At 48.5% G+C, this 17,533-nt stretch overlaps 1 protein-coding gene across 2 annotated transcripts in view; it reads right to left on the minus strand.

Annotated features, from left to right (window-relative positions):
• Positions 1 to 17,533, minus strand: part of ADCY8 (adenylate cyclase 8) — a 422,640-nt gene that overhangs the window by 278,711 nt on the left and 126,396 nt on the right. For both annotated transcript variants that reach the window (XM_089685929.1, XM_089685930.1), the window contains exon 2: positions 5,503 to 5,652. In XM_089685929.1, coding sequence (XP_089542055.1) covers positions 5,503 to 5,652 — 150 coding nt within the window. The remainder of the gene's footprint in view (positions 1 to 5,502; positions 5,653 to 17,533) is intronic.

Genomic DNA, 17,533 nt, shown 5'->3' on the forward strand with positions numbered 1-17,533 from the left:
GGTGGATGACAGGACTGTGTGTGCTACGCTATGCAGAGCGGACATGGACACAACCTGCTGTTCTCCATGGGACAGTCGGATGGAAACGGACTGTCTGCCCCCCCCGAACCGCCAGACAGATAGGGAACAGATCATCATCCACCCATTTTTAGCAGATGGGATCAGATTGGATGCCGGTGGGTGTCAATGGACACATGTCTGCCTACATTCGCAGCTCCATAGAGAGCTATGGATGGACCGATCAGGTCCGCCTAAAAAACTGACAGGCGGACCCAATTGGTCTATCAGTGTGAAAGGGGCCTTAGGGGGACTCTGATGTAAGAGGGGACACTGATGGAGACTTTATTGTAAGTAGGGATTCTGATGGGAACTCTGATGTAAGGGGGGAGATTGATGGGGGCATTATTGTAAGGGGGGAATCTGATGGGGACTCTGATGTAAGGGGGGAGACTGATGGGGGCATTATTGTAAAGGGTGAATCTGATTGGGACTCTGATGTAAGGATGGATACTGATGGGGACATTATTGTAAAGGGGGGGGGTTCTGATAGGGACAATATTGTAAGGGGGAATCTGATGGGGATTCTGATGTAAGGGGGACACTGATGGGGGAATTATTGTAAGGGGGGAATCTGATGGGGATTCTGATGTAAGGGGGGAGACTGATGGGGGCATTATTGTAATGGGGTAATCTTATGGGGACACTGATGTAAGGGGGGACACTGATGGGGACAATATTGAAAGGGAGGAATCTGATGGAGATTCTGATGTAAGGGGGGAGACTGATGGGGACATTATTGTAACGGGGGAATCTGAAGGGGACTCTAATATAAGGGGGTACACTGATGGGGACAGTATTGTAAGGGGGAATCTGATGGGGATTCTGCTGTAAGGGGGGAGACTGATGGGGACAGTATTGTAAGGGCGAATCTAATGGGAAATCTGATATAAGGGGGGGAGACACTGATGGTGTTATTATTTTAAGGTGGGAATCTGATGGGGATTTGGATGTAAGGAGGGAGACTGGTGGGGACATTACTGTAAGGGGGGAATCTGATGGGGATTCTGGTGTAAGGGGGGAGACTGATGGGGCATTATTGTAAGGGGGAATCTGATGGGGATTTTGATGTAAGGGGGGAGACTGATGGGGCATTATTGTAAGGGGTAATCTGATGGGGATTCTGATGTAAGGGGGGAGACACTGTTGGGGTTATTATTGTAAGGTGGGAATCTGATGGGGATTGTAAGGGGGGGCACTGATGAGGGCATTATTGTAAGGGGGAGATCTGATGGGGACTTTGATGTAAGGGAGGGACTCTGATGTACAGAAGGCCTCTGATGGGCTCAAGTTTATTTGGAATCTCGTTTCTGTGTTTTACTGAAGTTTTTTCTTTGCTCTTCTGAATCATATCATGCTGATTACAAAAAACTCAAACAAGTAAAAGCGTTCATTTATTTAAATTTTATTGTTGAATTCTAAACTAAAACCTGAAAGATGTGGAAGAAAGTGAAAAACTACCATTTGAATGGATAGAAGAATAGCCAAAATGGCGCGGACTCGGCCAACAATCAGCTCCAGGAAGATGAAAGAAGGTGTAAAGTTCCCTGTGAGGACTGTTACAATTAGAAGACGCCTATGTGAAGCCAAGCTATCTGCAAGAAGCCCCCGCAAAGTCCCACTGTTGGAAAAAAGACGTCCTGAAGAGGTTACAATTTGCCAAAGAGCACATTGACTGGCCTAAAGAGAAATGGTGCAACATTTTGTGGACTGATGAAAGTAAGATTGTTCTTTTTGGGTCTAGTGGCCGTAGACAGTTTGTCAGACGACCCCCAAACACTGAATTTAAGCCACAGTACACTGTGAAGACAGTGAAGCATGGTGGTGCAAGCATCATGATATGGGGATGTTTCTCATACTACGGTGTTGGGCCTATTTATCGCATACCAGGGATCATGGATCAGTTTGAATACATCAGAATACTTGAAGAGGTCATGCTGCCTTATGTTATAGAGGAAATGCCCTTGAAATGGGTGTTCCAACAAGACAACGACCCCAAACACACCAGTAAACGTGCAACATCTTGGTTCCAGACCAACAAGATTGACGTTATGGAGTGGCCAGCCTAATCCCCGGATCTTAATCCAATAGAAAACTTGTGGGGTGACATCAAAAATGCAGTTTCTGAGGCAAAACCAAGAAATAGAGAAGAACTGTGGAATATGGTCCAATCATCCTGGGCTGGAATACCTGATCACAGGGGCCAGAAGTTGGGTGACTCCATGCAACACAGATGTACAGCAGTTCTCAGAAACAGTGCGACTACAACCAAATATTCATTAAGTGATTCAAAAGGAAAGCAAAATCTTCAAACATTTTTCAGTTTATATAGTGAATGTTTGAGTTTGTAAAGAAGAATACAAACACTGCTATTTTTTTGAACAGTCGAATATTCAATTTTCTTCAATTTTTTTAGAGGAACAACACAAATTTGATATATTTTTCTTCATGTTGTGATTTGGAATAGAATGTGTAGTGTTCCCAATGCATTTGTGTGTATGGAAATAAAAGCTATTAGAAGGATTTTGAGCTTTATTCACTTTTTTCAACACACTGCAATTATTTTGAACACAACTGTATATTTTGTGATAAAAGATATATGGCTGTTTTATGTATTGTAATACAATTTAATAAAAGATATAATAAAAAGATTGGCAAAATGAAAACAAAAACAAAATTTCAAGTTGTACACTGGATGATTGGTTGCAAGCAACCAATCACCTGCTGGTTACCAGGAAAAGTCGTGCAGCTCCCACCGTCCATCTGGAGCTGTCCTGCCTCCAATGTCCGCTCTAAAATGATGTGCCTCCTACCATCCATCTGGAGCTGTCCTGCCTCCAATGTCCACTTTAGACTTATGTGCCTCCTGCCGTCCATCTGGAGCTGTTCTGCCTCCAATGTCCACTCTAGACTTATGTGCCTCCTGCTGTCCATCTGGAGCTGTCCTGCCTCCAATGTCCACTCTAGAATGATGTACCTCATGTTGTCCATCTGGAGCTGTCCTGCCTCCAATGTCCGCTCTAGAATGATGTACCTCATGTTGTCCATCTGGAGCTGTCCTGCCTCCAGTGTCCACTCTAGACTTATGTGCCTCCTACCATCCATTCGGAGCTGTCCTGCCTCCAATGTCCACTCTAGACATCCACCTGGAGCTATCCTGCCTCCAATGTCCACTCTAAACTGATGTGCCTCCTGCCGTCCATCCGGAGCTGTCCTGCCTCCAATGTCTGCTCTAGACATCCATCTGGAGCTCTCCTGCCTCCAAAGTCCGCTCTAGACATCCATCTGGAGCTGTCCTGCCTCCAATGTCCACTCAAGACATCCACCTGGAGCTGTCCTGCCTCCAATGTCCGCTCCAGACTGATGTACCTCCTGCTGTCCATCTGGAGCTGTCTTGCCTCTAATGTCCACTCTAGAATGATGTGCCTCCAGCCATCCATCTTGAGCTGTCCTACCTTCGATGTCAGCTGGAGACTGATGTGCCTCCCAGCTTCTGCCCTTTGTAGGTAGGAGATGAAAGGGAACTACAGTATGCCACTGCTGTGAAGGATTTGGGGGAAGCCGAGGATGATGTGAAAGGGGGCAGAGGACGGGAATCTGGAGGAGGAGGTTGATATAAAGGGGAGGGGCTGAGGACAGGACAGTAATGTGAAGGTGAGGTGATATTAATGGGGGGAGTGATGTGAAGGAGGGGGCTGTGATGTAAAGGGGACGGAACTGTGATGTAAGGGGGGGGGGTTGATGTGCGGGGGGGGGGGTCTGAGAACACTGTTGTAATAGCGGGATTGTGACTTGAAGGATCTGAGATGAGGTTTCCATCATTGTTATCTGTGTTCTGCATGTAGGCAGCCTATTCATTTCAATATGCTGTCTTGCATGCCGGAAATGCAAAAAAAGAGGTCCTGGAACCTTTTTCAAATTGCGCTGCATGTGTGGCATTTGCAAATATTCCAAGGTGCCATTAAGAATCAAACATGCAATTTGGACCGCAGCTGGAAGAAAATGTTAGTGACTGGACCTCTGTGAATTTTAATTCAATACCCCTGCTGTAGAGAGATAGCTGTGAGGTTCTGCACATGCCTTCACCTTAGACTACTGCAGACAGTCCACTATATGTGATTGACCTTGTAAGTCAAGTGACTTCAGAATGTACAGTATGTCCTTGTGATGTGGCTGTCTTGCCATTCACTGAACACCAGTAAAGTTCAGTGAAGTTATTTATTGTGTGGACATTCCTTCCTTTGGATCAGGGGTCTCCAAACTTTTTTGACAAAGGGCCAGTTTACTGTCCTTCAGACTTTAGGAGGGCCTGACTGTGACCTTTGAGAGTAGAAAAGATACCGATGTCAGTGGAGCAAAAACAATGCCCCATCTTTGATGTCAGTGGGAGGAATTGTGCCACATTGTTGGTGTCAGTGAAAGGAATTTTGCCCCATCAGTGGTGTCATTGGGCCAGATTGTTGGTGTCATTGGGAGAAATTGTGACCCATCGTTGGCGTCATTGGGAGGAATTGTGCCCCATAACTGGTGTCATATGGAGGAATAGTGTCCCATCATTTGTGTCAGTGGGGGGAATTATGCCCCATTATTGGTGTCAGTGGGCCCCATTGTTGGTGTCATTGGGAGGAATTGTGCCCCATCTTTGGCGTCATTGGGAGGAATTGTGCCCCATAACTGGTGTCATATGGAGGAATAGCGTCCCATCATTTGTGTCAGTAGCGGGAATTATGCCGTATCATTGGTGTAAGTGGGCCCCATTGTTGGTGTCATTGGGACAAATTGCGCCCATCATTGGTGTCATTGGGAGGAATTGTGCCCCATCATTACCGTCATTGGGAGGAACTGTGCCCCATAATTGGTGTCATATGGAGGAATAGCGGACAAATGTGTCATTGGGGGAAATTGTGCCCCATCGTTGGTATCATTGGGAGGAATTGTGTCAGTGGGCCCCATTGTTGGTGCCATTGGGAGAAATTGTGCCCCATCATTGGTGTCATTGGGAGGAATTGTGCTCCATTGTTGGTATCAGTAGATGAAATAGTGCCCCAAGGGCCAGATGAAAGCAAGCGAAGGGCTGCATCTGGCCTTGGGCCACAGTTTGAAGACCACCGCTTTCAATATAAAGGTCTATGGGTGGGAATGATGTGAGGAGGCCTATGGTGTGGAGCAGGGCACAAGATGGCAGAGGGGTCAGCCTCAGCAGGTGGGATTGCCTTTAGTCAGGGCTGGAGCGGGGGTAAGGCCTTGTGCTTGGCCACCAAAACTAACCAACCACAAAGCTCCTATTACAAGCCTATAAGGCGGATTAGTGACCACATTGCATGGCCTAACTGTAAAGTAGGAAAGTAGGGTCACCGACACCACTACAAGTCTTTTGTACAGGTCAGCATGTTATTTCAGACCAGTTGGGATGACGAGCTCCTAGGGAGTTGGGGATTCTCCTACCTGTCTCTGGTTCTCGGTCTCAAGTCTCAGCCTGGCCTCGACGCATCTTCTGGTCTCGAGAAAGGCTTGCCGCTGAGCCCGGTCTGACAGGTAGCTAATGAAGATTCCGGCTGTGTTCATACACATAAACAACACAGCTTGTGCCACAATCTGCAAAAGAAAAGAGGGAGAATTTCAAGTCACGTCGCCTTCCCAAATCCCCAGGAAAGAAATCTTCTCCTGTGTAGAGATAACAGGAAGAATGTGGCATATACAGCTCAGGATATGGAGGGGAATCAGAGGTAGGATCGCTATACATTTTGTACTACATCTTGTCTACATGACTTTTATCTCCCTTATTCCAGCCATAGACGGGTCAAAAATCGGCCGATTTTCGCACTGTTAGTGGGTTAATTGGTCGGCCGTTTTTTGGGTTTTTTGCACAGTTTTTTTATCGGTCATGTTGGAAAATTCGTGGCCGATTTGGACGATTGGCTGATTTTCCCGGCAATGATGGGCAATCAGCCATTTGTTTTACTGATATAAAATCTGAGAAGAAGAAGAAGAAGAAAGAAGGAAGGAAGGAAGAAGAAGAAGCAGAAGTATGAAGTAGAAGGAGGAAAAAGAAGAAGGAAGAAGAAGAAGGAAGAAGAAGGAAGCAGAAGAAGCAGGAAGAAGAAGAAGGAAGAAGGAGAAGGAAGAAGAAGAAGAAGGAGGAGGAAGAGGGAGGAGGAAAAAGAAGAAAGAAGAAGAAGGAAGAAGAAGAAGGAAGAAGGAGAAGGAAGAAGAAGAAGATAGAAGGAGGAGGAAGAAGAAGGAGGGGGAAGAAGAAGGAGGAGGAAGAAGGAGGAGGAGGAAGAAGAAGAATCGGCCGATTTTTGCACTGTTAGTGGGTTAATTGGTCGGCCGTTTTTCAGGTTTTTTGCACAGTTTTTTTATCGATCATGTTGGAAAATTCGTGGCCAATTTGGACGATTGGCTGATTTTCCCGGCAATGATGGGCAAACCAGCCAATCATTTTACTGATAAAAAAATCTGAGAAGCAGAAAGAAGAAGGAAAAAGAAGGAGAAGAAAGAAGGAAAACGAAGGAGAAGAAGCAGAAGGAAGAAGAAGAAAGAGGAGAAGAAGAAGAAAGAAGGAAGAAGAAGAAAGAGAAGAAGAAGAGGAAGAAAGAAGAAGAAGAAGAAGAAGAAAGAAGAAAGATAAGAAGAAGAGGAAGAAAGAAGAAGAAAGGAAGAAGAAGAAGAAGGTACAGGTGTCACTGAACGGCGGCTCCGTTCTTCTTCCGCTATTATATTTTATATGAAAAAGTCTTGCGGTTGCAACAAATGTATCCATTTATATCCAAATAAAAACATAATGTATTTGTATTGCTGTCGCATTGTATGGTGTGCTCCTGTCTCTGTCAAACTGGTTTCTTGTACCATTCTTTGGTGAGCATTGGTGGCAGCATCGGCAACAGCACTGAAAGATTTTTTGTTTATCGGCCAACAATTCGGCCGATAAACAGCCCGTCTATGGCCTTCATTAGGCTCCGTTCACACTGTGATGCGCGACACACGGCATGCATTTGTGCGCACTCTGTACACATAGGGCAGCTTAATAATTTCAAAGGGCTGTCCTATGCGGATCAAGCACGTCAAATTAGCTCATGGAGCTTTCTTTGCGTTGAGCTTCATGCGTTTTTCTTTTTACTGCACATTTTGACACCTCTGTCACGTTTTCAATTTGCGCGTCTGCTTGCTGCATTAACAATATGGCAAAGTGTAAAACGCAGTTTTTGTGTGAATGGGGCCTTAGGTTGCGTTCACACTTCCTCGAACGTGCGTAAAAATGTGAGATTTCGCACGTGTTTATGAAACGTTTGAAAACCACCCATTTCGCTTGTTATTATTATGAGCATTATTATTCAGGATTTATATCGCGCCAACAGTTTGCGCAGCGCTTTACAATATAAAAGGAGACAATACAATTACAATTCAGTTCAATGCCATTCATTGTTAAAGTGTTACTAAACCCACAACAGTAAAATCAGTCTGTATATGCAGTAAAGCATGCTTGTTATACTCACTGTGGGACCTAAGGGGTTAATCCTTTGCAATGCGTAAAAAGGCTGTTTGATCCTGTCTTCTCTGATTCTCCCCTTCTTCTACTGTCTCCAATCCATCTGCTGATAGTACAGAGGTGTAGGAGTCACTCTGCACTTGCTCAGTTTAGTGTGTATGGCAAGAGTTATTTTTCTCCTTTTGGAGAGTACATGTGATCAACACAGGGCCAATCAGCACTGTCCGGACAGAGGGTCAGGGGTCATGCAGCCTCATAGGACAATCAGGGGTGAATGAAAACTCCTTCTACAAGCTTTAACCAGTGCTCAGCTAAACACTGATAGAAGTCACAAGACTGCACTAACTGCTGATCAGAAAAGGTATTTAGCAGTTTATATTTACTAAAATAATAGCATTTCCATTTTCTGTGTACTGTGGGAGACCACATACAGTGAATGCAGGGTCATGATTTAGTAACCCTCGGTGGTGCAGGTGGTGCCAATGCGGGACCCGCACAATTACCTGCAGCCGCACCACCCACACAGAGGAATGAGGGACCCGCGGGCAGGTGCCATTAATTCTAGTGGCCGCCCCCACTGGAAATCACAACCGTACTGGGAACCTCGATTCCATAGTAGTGCAGGGACTTCTTCTCTGCTTGTCCTGGGGCACGGGAGTCCATTCAAATAAATGGGCTCTCGTACCCGCACAAATCGCAGCCCGCACGGCCGCACAGATGTGAACCAAGGCTAACACTTTAATGTCACCCCAAGCAGTCAAAATGACATGAGAGAAAATGCACGTCAAATACAGCAAAATTAGTTGGTACAAAAACGCACAAAATTCAACGCTCAATAGTGATGGTGCCACAATGGTGCCACCTCCCCCTCCCTCCCCCTCTCTGTTGGGGTCCCCCAAGGCTCTGTCCTTGGACCCCTTCTCTTCTCCATCTACACCTCCTCCCTGGGAAAACTCATACTCTCACGGCTTCAACTATCATGCTCTTTTTCACATCCGGACGTCCGGCGAGAAGGACGTGTGTCGGCGAGCTCCTGCTCCCCTGGCCCCAATCCGCTGCCATCTGGGCAGCAGCAGACCCTGACGGGGGCCCCACGACTCTCCGGTCCCTGCTCGTCAGCCAGGGAAGGCCACTGGACCTTTTTCCCGGAGCTCCGGGACTTGCGGCCTACCCGGCACCCGAAGCCGCAGCCGCAGCCTCGATTTTTGGCGCAGCCGACCCGGATCGCCGGGCATCAGCCCAGGCTGCTGCTGCTCTGTTCCCCGATCAGCCAGCCTCCCCAGGGCCCCCCTCACTGGCCCTAGGTCCATCCCCGACCACCGGGTACCAGCTCGCCCGGAGCAGCCACTTGTTCGCCAGCTCCGGTGCCCCCGCGCCCCATCTGCTGCCATCCGGGCCCCTGAGCCTGCTGCCGATGTCCCCACCAACACCCTGAAGGGGCCACAGACACTCCGTCCCTCCAGCGGAGCTCCGGCGGTCCGAAGCGGCTTGAGGCCTACCACGGCACCCGAAGCCGCGGTGTTTCCTGCCGGCCGTGGATGGAATCGCGGCGGGACGCCTCCGCTTCTCCGGGGAAGCTACCACCACCACCAACGGTCCTTCTAACATAGGAGGGATCCACCTCCACCCCGACGCTCCAGGACCCAGGACACCAGGTACTCCACCAGGGGCACCCACTACCCATCAGGGAGCCCAACCACCATCCCACCGCCAGCCACCAGGGACACACTCAGGGATCCCACCATCCACCGGAAACCCTAACCACCAGGGACCCTAAACCACTATCCCTCCAGGGATCGCTACTACCCCACCAGGGATAGCACGGCCACCATCCCACCAGGGATCCCCTGCCCTCCACCCCACCTGGGACTACCAGCCACCTCCCACGGCATTTCGGACACTCTGCTCCGCCATCCCTGACCAGCACCCCCTCACCCACCCCGACCTTTCCAGCACCCCGCTCACCCCAACATGCCGCCCACGCTCCTCCTCCTCGTCCTACTCTCCTCCATCCCTAAAACCGCCTCCTTCTACCCACCCACCCCCGCTAAGCAGCTCTATATCGCCCCCTCACTTCTCCCCTCTCCCCAACACGGCACACACCACCTCCTCCTGCTACTCCACTTCCCCACTGACCCACTTGCCACCACTTTCAGACCCATGCGCTCCTACACCTCCCGTTCCCACGCCACCTTCCTCACCCTCCTCCTTCTCATATCAGCTGGAGACATCTCCCCGAACCCTGGCCCCTCACCACCTCACCCCCCCCCCCCTAGAGCCCCCCCTGCTCACGCCAGCCGACGCGACCCCCTCAACCTCATACATGTACCCCTCCTCCCCATATCTATCCCCCCTCTCTCGGTTGCACTCCTGAATGCCCGTTCGGTTTGCAATAAGCTTACCGCCATCCATGACCTCTTCATCTCCCGCTCCCTCAACCTCCTAGCAGTCACCGAAACCTGGGTACAGGCCACTGACTCCACTTCCACTGCGGCACTCACCCATGGAGGTCTCATCTGGACCCACTCACCAAGACTGAGCGATCGCAGAGGTGGTGGTGTCGGCTTGCTCCTATCACCGCTTAGCACCTTCCAGGTCCTCCCTAACCCACCCTCTCTTTCCTTCCCCTCCTTTGAGGAGCACTGCATCCGACTCTTCTCACCCACCCCCCTAAGGATCGCAGTGATCTACAGACCTCCTGGGTCCATACCCCACTTCCTGGACAACTTCGCCGCCTGGCTCCCCTTCTTCCTCTCCTCTGAGCTACCGACCATCATCCTCGGGGACTTCAATATCCCCATCAACGACAACAACCCGTCTACTTCCCAATTCCTCCACCTAACCTCCTCCTTCGCGCTCACACAGCACACTCAATCCTCCACCCACTTTGGAGGGAACACCCTGGACCTCGTCTTCTCCCACCTCTGTACCCTCAACCAGTTCTCTAACACCCCCTTCCCTCTCCCCGACCACCACCTCATCACGTTCTCCATCTCCCCTTCCCCCAACTCCCCCCCTCAAAAACGCCAAACCATCACCAGCCGCAACCTCCGCAACCTGAACCCGGCCCCCCTCCACTCTGCTGCCGACTGCCTACACGACAGCATCCTCTCACTGTCATGTCCTGACATAGCCACCACCTTGTACAATGACTCACTGTCAGCTGCCCTAGACTCTCTGGCACCCCTTACCACACGCATCATCAAACCCAGACCGCTTCAACCCTGGCAGACCGACAGCACTAAACGCCTCAAACGTCGCAGTCCCGCACTGGAGAGACTGTGGCGCAAAACCAGGTCCCCTCATACTTTCTCCCTCTACAAATCTGCATTTCTCATCTACACCTCCTCCCTCCACGCCGCCAAGCAGGCCTAGTTTGTTAACCTAATCAACACCCTCTCCTCCTGCCCCCGCCGACTCTTCTCCACCTTCAACTCCCTGCTCTCTCCCCCCCCTCCTCCACTCAGTACCTCTCTCATCGCCCACGAGATTGCCACCCATTTCCACAACAAGATTGACGCTATCCGTAAGGATATCGTCAACTTGCAATCTACCTCCCCACCTAGCCTCCTCACCCCCGTCACCCCTTCATCTCCCCCCTCCTCTGCCCTCACAACCGCACTGCCTCCCACCTCTCCCAATGCCCCGCCCACCATAACCCCCCCTGCACTGTACTCCCTCAGCCCTGTCACTACTGAGGAAGTCGCCAAAGTCCTCTCAGAAGCCCGCCTCACTACCTGCCCCCTGGACCCTATCCCCTCTCAACTCCTCCGGTCACCCCCCGCCTCCCTCATCCGCTCCCTCACCCACATCTTCAATCTCTCCCTCTCTACTGGCGCATTCCCCTCCCCCCTAAAGCACGCGAATATCACCCCCATCCTCAAAAAGCCCTCCCTGGATCCCGCGGACCCCAACAACCTCAGACCCATCTCCCTGCTGCCACTCACCTCCAAGCTCCTTGAGCGCATAGTCTACGATCGCCTAAGCTCCCACCTTACAGACAATAACCTCCTTGACCCACTACAGTCCGGCTTCCGTCCCCTACACTCCACTGAAACTGCCCTCCTCAAAATCACTAACGACCTACTAAACGCCAAAGCCAAGGGCGACTACTCTGTCCTCCTTCTCCTGGACCTCTCTGCGGCCTTTGACACAGTTGACCACCACCTCCTCCTTAATAAACTACTCTCCCTTGGCACCAGAGATACTGCTCTCTCTTGGTTCTCATCCTACCTATCCCGACGTTCCTTCAGTGTCACCTACAATGGTGCCACCTCCCCCTCCCCCTCTCTGTTGGGGTCCCCCAAGGCTCTGTCCTTGGACCCCTTCTCTTCTCCATCTACACCTCCTCCCTGGGCAAACTCATACACTCTCACGGCTTCAACTATCACCTCTACGCTGACGACACCCAAATCTACCTCTCCACCCCTCTCCTCACCCCCACTATCTCCGCCCGCATCACTCACCTCCTACACGACATCTCAGACTGGATGTCGCTACATTTCCTCAAGCTCAACCTCTCCAAAACTGAGCTCCTCATCTTCCCACACCCCCCCCCCATCCTATCCATCATCACCAACAACTCCACTATCACTCCCGCCCCGCAAGCCAAAGTCCTTGGCGTCATTCTTGACTCGAACCTCTCCTTCCAACCGCATGTCAAATCACTCAAAAACACATGCAGGCTCCATCTTCGCAACATTGCCAAGATACGTACCTTCCTCACCCTTGACACCACCAAACTTCTAGTACACTCCCTCATCATCTCGCGCCTTGACTACTGTAATTCTCTTCTCACCGGCCTACCCAAGTGCAGGCTCTCCCCACTCCAGACCATCCTGAACTCAGCGGCTAGACTCATCCACCTCACCACCAGCTCCACCTCTGCCACCCCCCTCTGCCTCTCCCTCAACTGGCTCCCGATTGCCCAACACATCAAATTTAAACTCCTAACCCTGACCTACAAAGCCGTTCACAACACTGCCCCTGACTACCTCACCAACCTGATCCCCAAGTACCGCCCTACCCGTACCCTTCGCTCCTCACAGGACCTCCTTCTATCCTGCTCCCTGGTCTCCTCCTCCAATGCACGACTGCAGGACTTCTCCAGGTCCTCCCCCATCCTCTGGAACTCACTGCCCCAATCCATCAGACTGTCGCCTTCCCTCTTCACATTCAGGCGCTCCCTCAAAACCCATCTCTTCAGGGAAGCCTACCCCACCCTCACCTAACGGCCATTCTCCCTCTTTCCTCCCACCCCTCATTCCCCTCAGCCACTTCCTACTGTACCTTTACCCCCTCCCTCCTAGATTGTAAGCTCGAAAGAGTAGGGCCCTCTTACCCCTCGTACGTTGTTTGTTGTTGTTGTACTGTGCCATGTATTGTCCCCCCCTCTATTGTACAGCGCTGAGCAAACCCTTTGGCGCTATATAAACTCGAAGTAATAATAATAATAATAATAAAGTACATGAGCTACTTTGCTACGTTTGTCGAATGTAGGTCCAATGGGCTGCCTTGTGCATATGGCACCAAAACGTGCGCAGAAATGCAAAATGTGAATGCAAACTTAAGGCTCCTTCACACTACGCAATGTGGTCATTGTGCACACAACGCATGTGCGCTAGTGTGCAGTGTGAACATTTGTTAAAACACATTGCAGCGCTTACTTTCTTTTTTTTCCCTTTCCTTTTTGTTTTTTACATTCGACTACAGGCTCACTTTTGTTCCTAATTAGATCAATATTGGCCAGTTGAGAACTGAAATTTGATTAAAAAAAGGTCTAGATCACTCGCTATGTTTAAAATTGCCCGTCTCCAGCTCGATTCCCCAAACCTCAGGTTAAGGAGTATGCACTGACAGCTTCAATGAATGGCTCCTCCTCGGGACTACAAGTCCCATGGTCCTAAGACTCACTGCACATGCTCACCCTGTCTGGTCCTCAGTGGCTGCTTGTGCATGTTGGCACAGGTAGCGTCCTAAGGTTATCGCACACAAAAGGGTGACACCATAGACCCTGCATGGCGATGGAGCCACTCGAGAACAGGAAGCCAAAAGCATGGGTCTTTGGTTCGGCTCAATTACAAATCCAAGTCAATGTTTTTAATGAAGTAGCAGCAGATAAGGCGAGTTCTGGGGCAGAGGCGGACTGAACATTCGAGCACACGGGCACTGCCCAAGGGCCCGGGGTCAGTAGGGGACCCCGTGAAATGCCCCTGGTACCTTTTTATAGGCTTTTTTGAGTGTGGGCAAGGACACAGGGTCCCCATGATCCCCTATTGCCCGGGGGGCCCATGAGTTGTCAGTCCACCCCTGTTCTGGGCTAAGCTACTTTAATTTATTTTAAACATTTAAAGTGGTTGTAAAACCTTCCATATACCCAGTGAAGTGACTGGCCTTAGGTAATACACAGAGATGAAACAAATCCTTCTACATAAGTTGTACCTGTTTATCTGCGGCTGTGTCTCCTCCACATCCATCCAAAGAGTAGAATTTACACAGGATTTCTCAGCTCTATAAAGCAGGGGCGGGGAGCTGAAGTTAAACTCAGTGAGGACAGCTGATTGGAGGGAAGGGACACACCCCCTTCACACAGCACACAGGAACAGAGCTGAGGCTGTCAATCAACTGGAGGTCCCTCCCCTGTCCCCATTTTACTCTTGGTATCAGGAAAACTCATCAGAAGTGACTCATGCTGATAACAGAAGAACAAGACAGCAGACAAAAATGACACTTACGGCTCTGGATTGAGGCAAGTACACACTATAGAAGGATATGCTTTGTTCATATTTCATGTCTGAGGTTTACAACCACTTTAAGGTTTATTACCACTTTAGATTTCTGGTGTGAACGAGCCTGTGGAGGACACTTTTATAAGCTGGCCACTGCTGATCCCCTTCTGAAAAGGCCGGTTACCTGGCTGTCATGCTGATCGAGTGGCTTCCATACTTTCTCAGTCATTGAAATGGATTGAGAATGCAGATAAAGAGTTCTTCTTTCACTGCCCACATGCTTGTTCTGAGCCAGTAATTGCCGAATCCAGAAACAGCCAGGCAACTACAATATCCAGATGGGGATCAGCAACAATTGCTTACATGCACCACATGGCTAAAAGTTGGGGAACACCCAGGGGCTGACTGACAACTCATGGGGCCCCCGGGCAATAGGGGATCATGGGGCCCCTGTGTCCTTGCCCAAACTCAAAAAAGCCTATTAAAAAGGTACCAGGGGCATCTCATGGGGCCCCCTACTGACCCTGGGCCCAGGGTCATTAGGGGGCCCCATGAAATGCCCCTGGTACCTTTTATAGGCTTTTTTTGAGTGTGGGCAAGGAAACAGGTGCAACTTTCCATGAAATAGAACTCTCTTTTTAGATGGGTGATCAGGGCGTGGGGTGGTAGAAATAGGTGTCTGAGCCATGGTTTTACTGCCAGTCGCCCTCCCCCCCCAGCTGCCCACCTGAGCTGTAAAATAACAGAAAATAACAGCTGGACAGGGCTGTTCCCAAGCATACAAACATAGAGGGGCATGCTGACACAGGGGGGCATTGAGGGCCAGGTAGAGACAGTCAAAGGGTCAACCCTGGGGCTGCAATTTGTCCAGGTCTACAAATGGTAATAAAATACTGTTTTCACTGCAGGCGATCAGATTACAAATTATTTTTGTCATTCGCTAAGACTGAATTGCCAGCCTTTGTTGCAGATGGGATAATTGAATAAATTGATGTCAGGAACAATGAGGAGGTTAAAATATAAAACCCGCAACAGATTTAACCTTGTGTCAGCTAAGAACAGTCCGGGTAAAAGAAAAGAATTAGGCTGACCGGTTGCCATGAATTCCAGTTATTTACATATTGCTCTCTGCCTTGCAGAATACGCACAGAATGATAATAATGTGCGAAAGCAACAGGAACGGTTAAAGCAGAACTCCAGCCAAGAATGATGCAATGAAAATGGATAGACAGTAAAAAGATAAAATAACAAAACCACCTGCTGGGGCAATATTCAGCCTCAACCCAGAGCTTTCACCTGCAGTACTTTTTTCAGCCACTAGAGGTCCTAGCCACAGCTTAATTTATTCTGGATCCACACCCAGCCTGTGACTGTACAGTGAAAGAAGAAGCAGCACAGTGATTAACTCATTTCTCAGTCACTCTGCTCTCTCCTCCTATCAACATGTTTCTTGTCAGCACATGAACTGTCTCCTTGTGCTGTTTCTTCCTCTCACACTGTACAGGGACTGTATGATCATATTCAGGTATTTATACTGCTTGCATTCAAAAGAACATAAAGTATAACTAAAGGCAACACTTTTAGTTTTGGATTGAGTGGAGAGGGATTAGAACCCCTGTCAGTTTTTACTGCTGTCTGTGCCACCATTAGGGAGATTCCCCCTCTCGGTTTCTCCTGTTTACCATTATCATTGAAAGAGAAAGTAAAAGAAAATCTCAAATTTTGGGTTGTTCCCAGAAAAGTAATAGAGGGGAAATCTTAGTTACATAGTTAGTCTGGCTAAAAAAAGACAAAAGTCCATCCAACCATAAAAAAAAGTTATAATCCTACACCCACAGGTGATCCAGAGGAAGGCAAAAAATCCAGCAAAGTATGATCCAATTTGCTCCTGCAAAGAAAACAAATCCTTCCTGATCCCCCGAGAGGCAATCGGATATTCCCTGGATCAACTTTACCTATAAATGTTATATCCAGTTATATTCTGTGTAGCTAAGAAACAATCCAGGACTTTTTTAAAGCAATCCACTGAGCTGGCCAGAACCAACTCTTGAGGGAGTCTGTTCCACATTTTCACAGCTCTCACTGTGAAGAAACCTTTCCGTGTTTGGAGATTAAATTTCTTTTCCTCCATACGTAAAGAGCGCCCCCTTGTCCTCTGTGATGACCTCAGGGTGAATAACTCTACACTGTGTTCACTATATGAACCACTGATGTATTTATACATGTTGATCATATCCCCCCCTTATGTATTATACATGGTGATCATATCCCCCCTTATGATTATACATGGAGATCATATCCCCCCTTATGTATTATACATGGAGATCATATCCCCCCTTATGTATTATACATGGAGATCATATCCCCCCTTATGTATTATACATGGAGATCATATCCCCCCCCCTTATGTATTATACATGGAGATCATATCCCCCCTTATGATTATACATGGTGATCATATCCCCCCTTATGATTATACATGGAGATCATATCCCCCCTTATGTATTATACATGGAGATCATATCCCCCTTATGTATTATACATGGAGATCATATCCCTCCTTATGTATTATACATGGAGATCATATCCCTCCTTATGTATTATACATGGAGATCATATCCCCCCTTATGTATTATACATGGAGATCATATCCCTCCTTATGTATTATACATGGAGATCATATCCCCCCTTATGTATTATACATGGAGATCATATCCCCCCTTATGTATTATACATGGAGATCATATCCCCCCTATGTATTATACATGGAGATCATATCCCCCCTTATGTATTATACATGGAGATCATATCCCCCCTTATGTATTATACATGGAGATCATATCCCCCCTTATGTATTATACATGGAGATCATATCCCCCCTTATGTATTATACATGGAGATCATATCCCCCTTATGTATTATACATGGAGATCATATCCCCCTTATGTATTATACATGGTGATCATATCCCCCCTTATGTATTATACATGTTGATCATATCCCCCCTTATGTATTATACATGGAGATCCTATCCCCCCTTATGTATTATACATGGATATCATATCCCCCTTATGTATTATACATGGAGATCATATCCCCCCTTATGTATTATACATGGAGATCATATCCCCCCTTATGTATTATACATGGTGATCATATCCCCCTTATGTATTATACATGGAGATCATATCCCCCTTTATGTATTATACATGGAGATCATATCCCCCCTTATGTATTATACATGGATATCATATCCCCC

The sequence above is a fragment of the Staurois parvus genome, unplaced genomic scaffold (assembly GCF_062004578.1).
Source record: "Staurois parvus isolate SC_StPar_1 unplaced genomic scaffold, SC_StPar_1.0 ptg000389l, whole genome shotgun sequence".
Classification (NCBI taxonomy): domain Eukaryota; kingdom Metazoa; phylum Chordata; class Amphibia; order Anura; family Ranidae; genus Staurois; species Staurois parvus.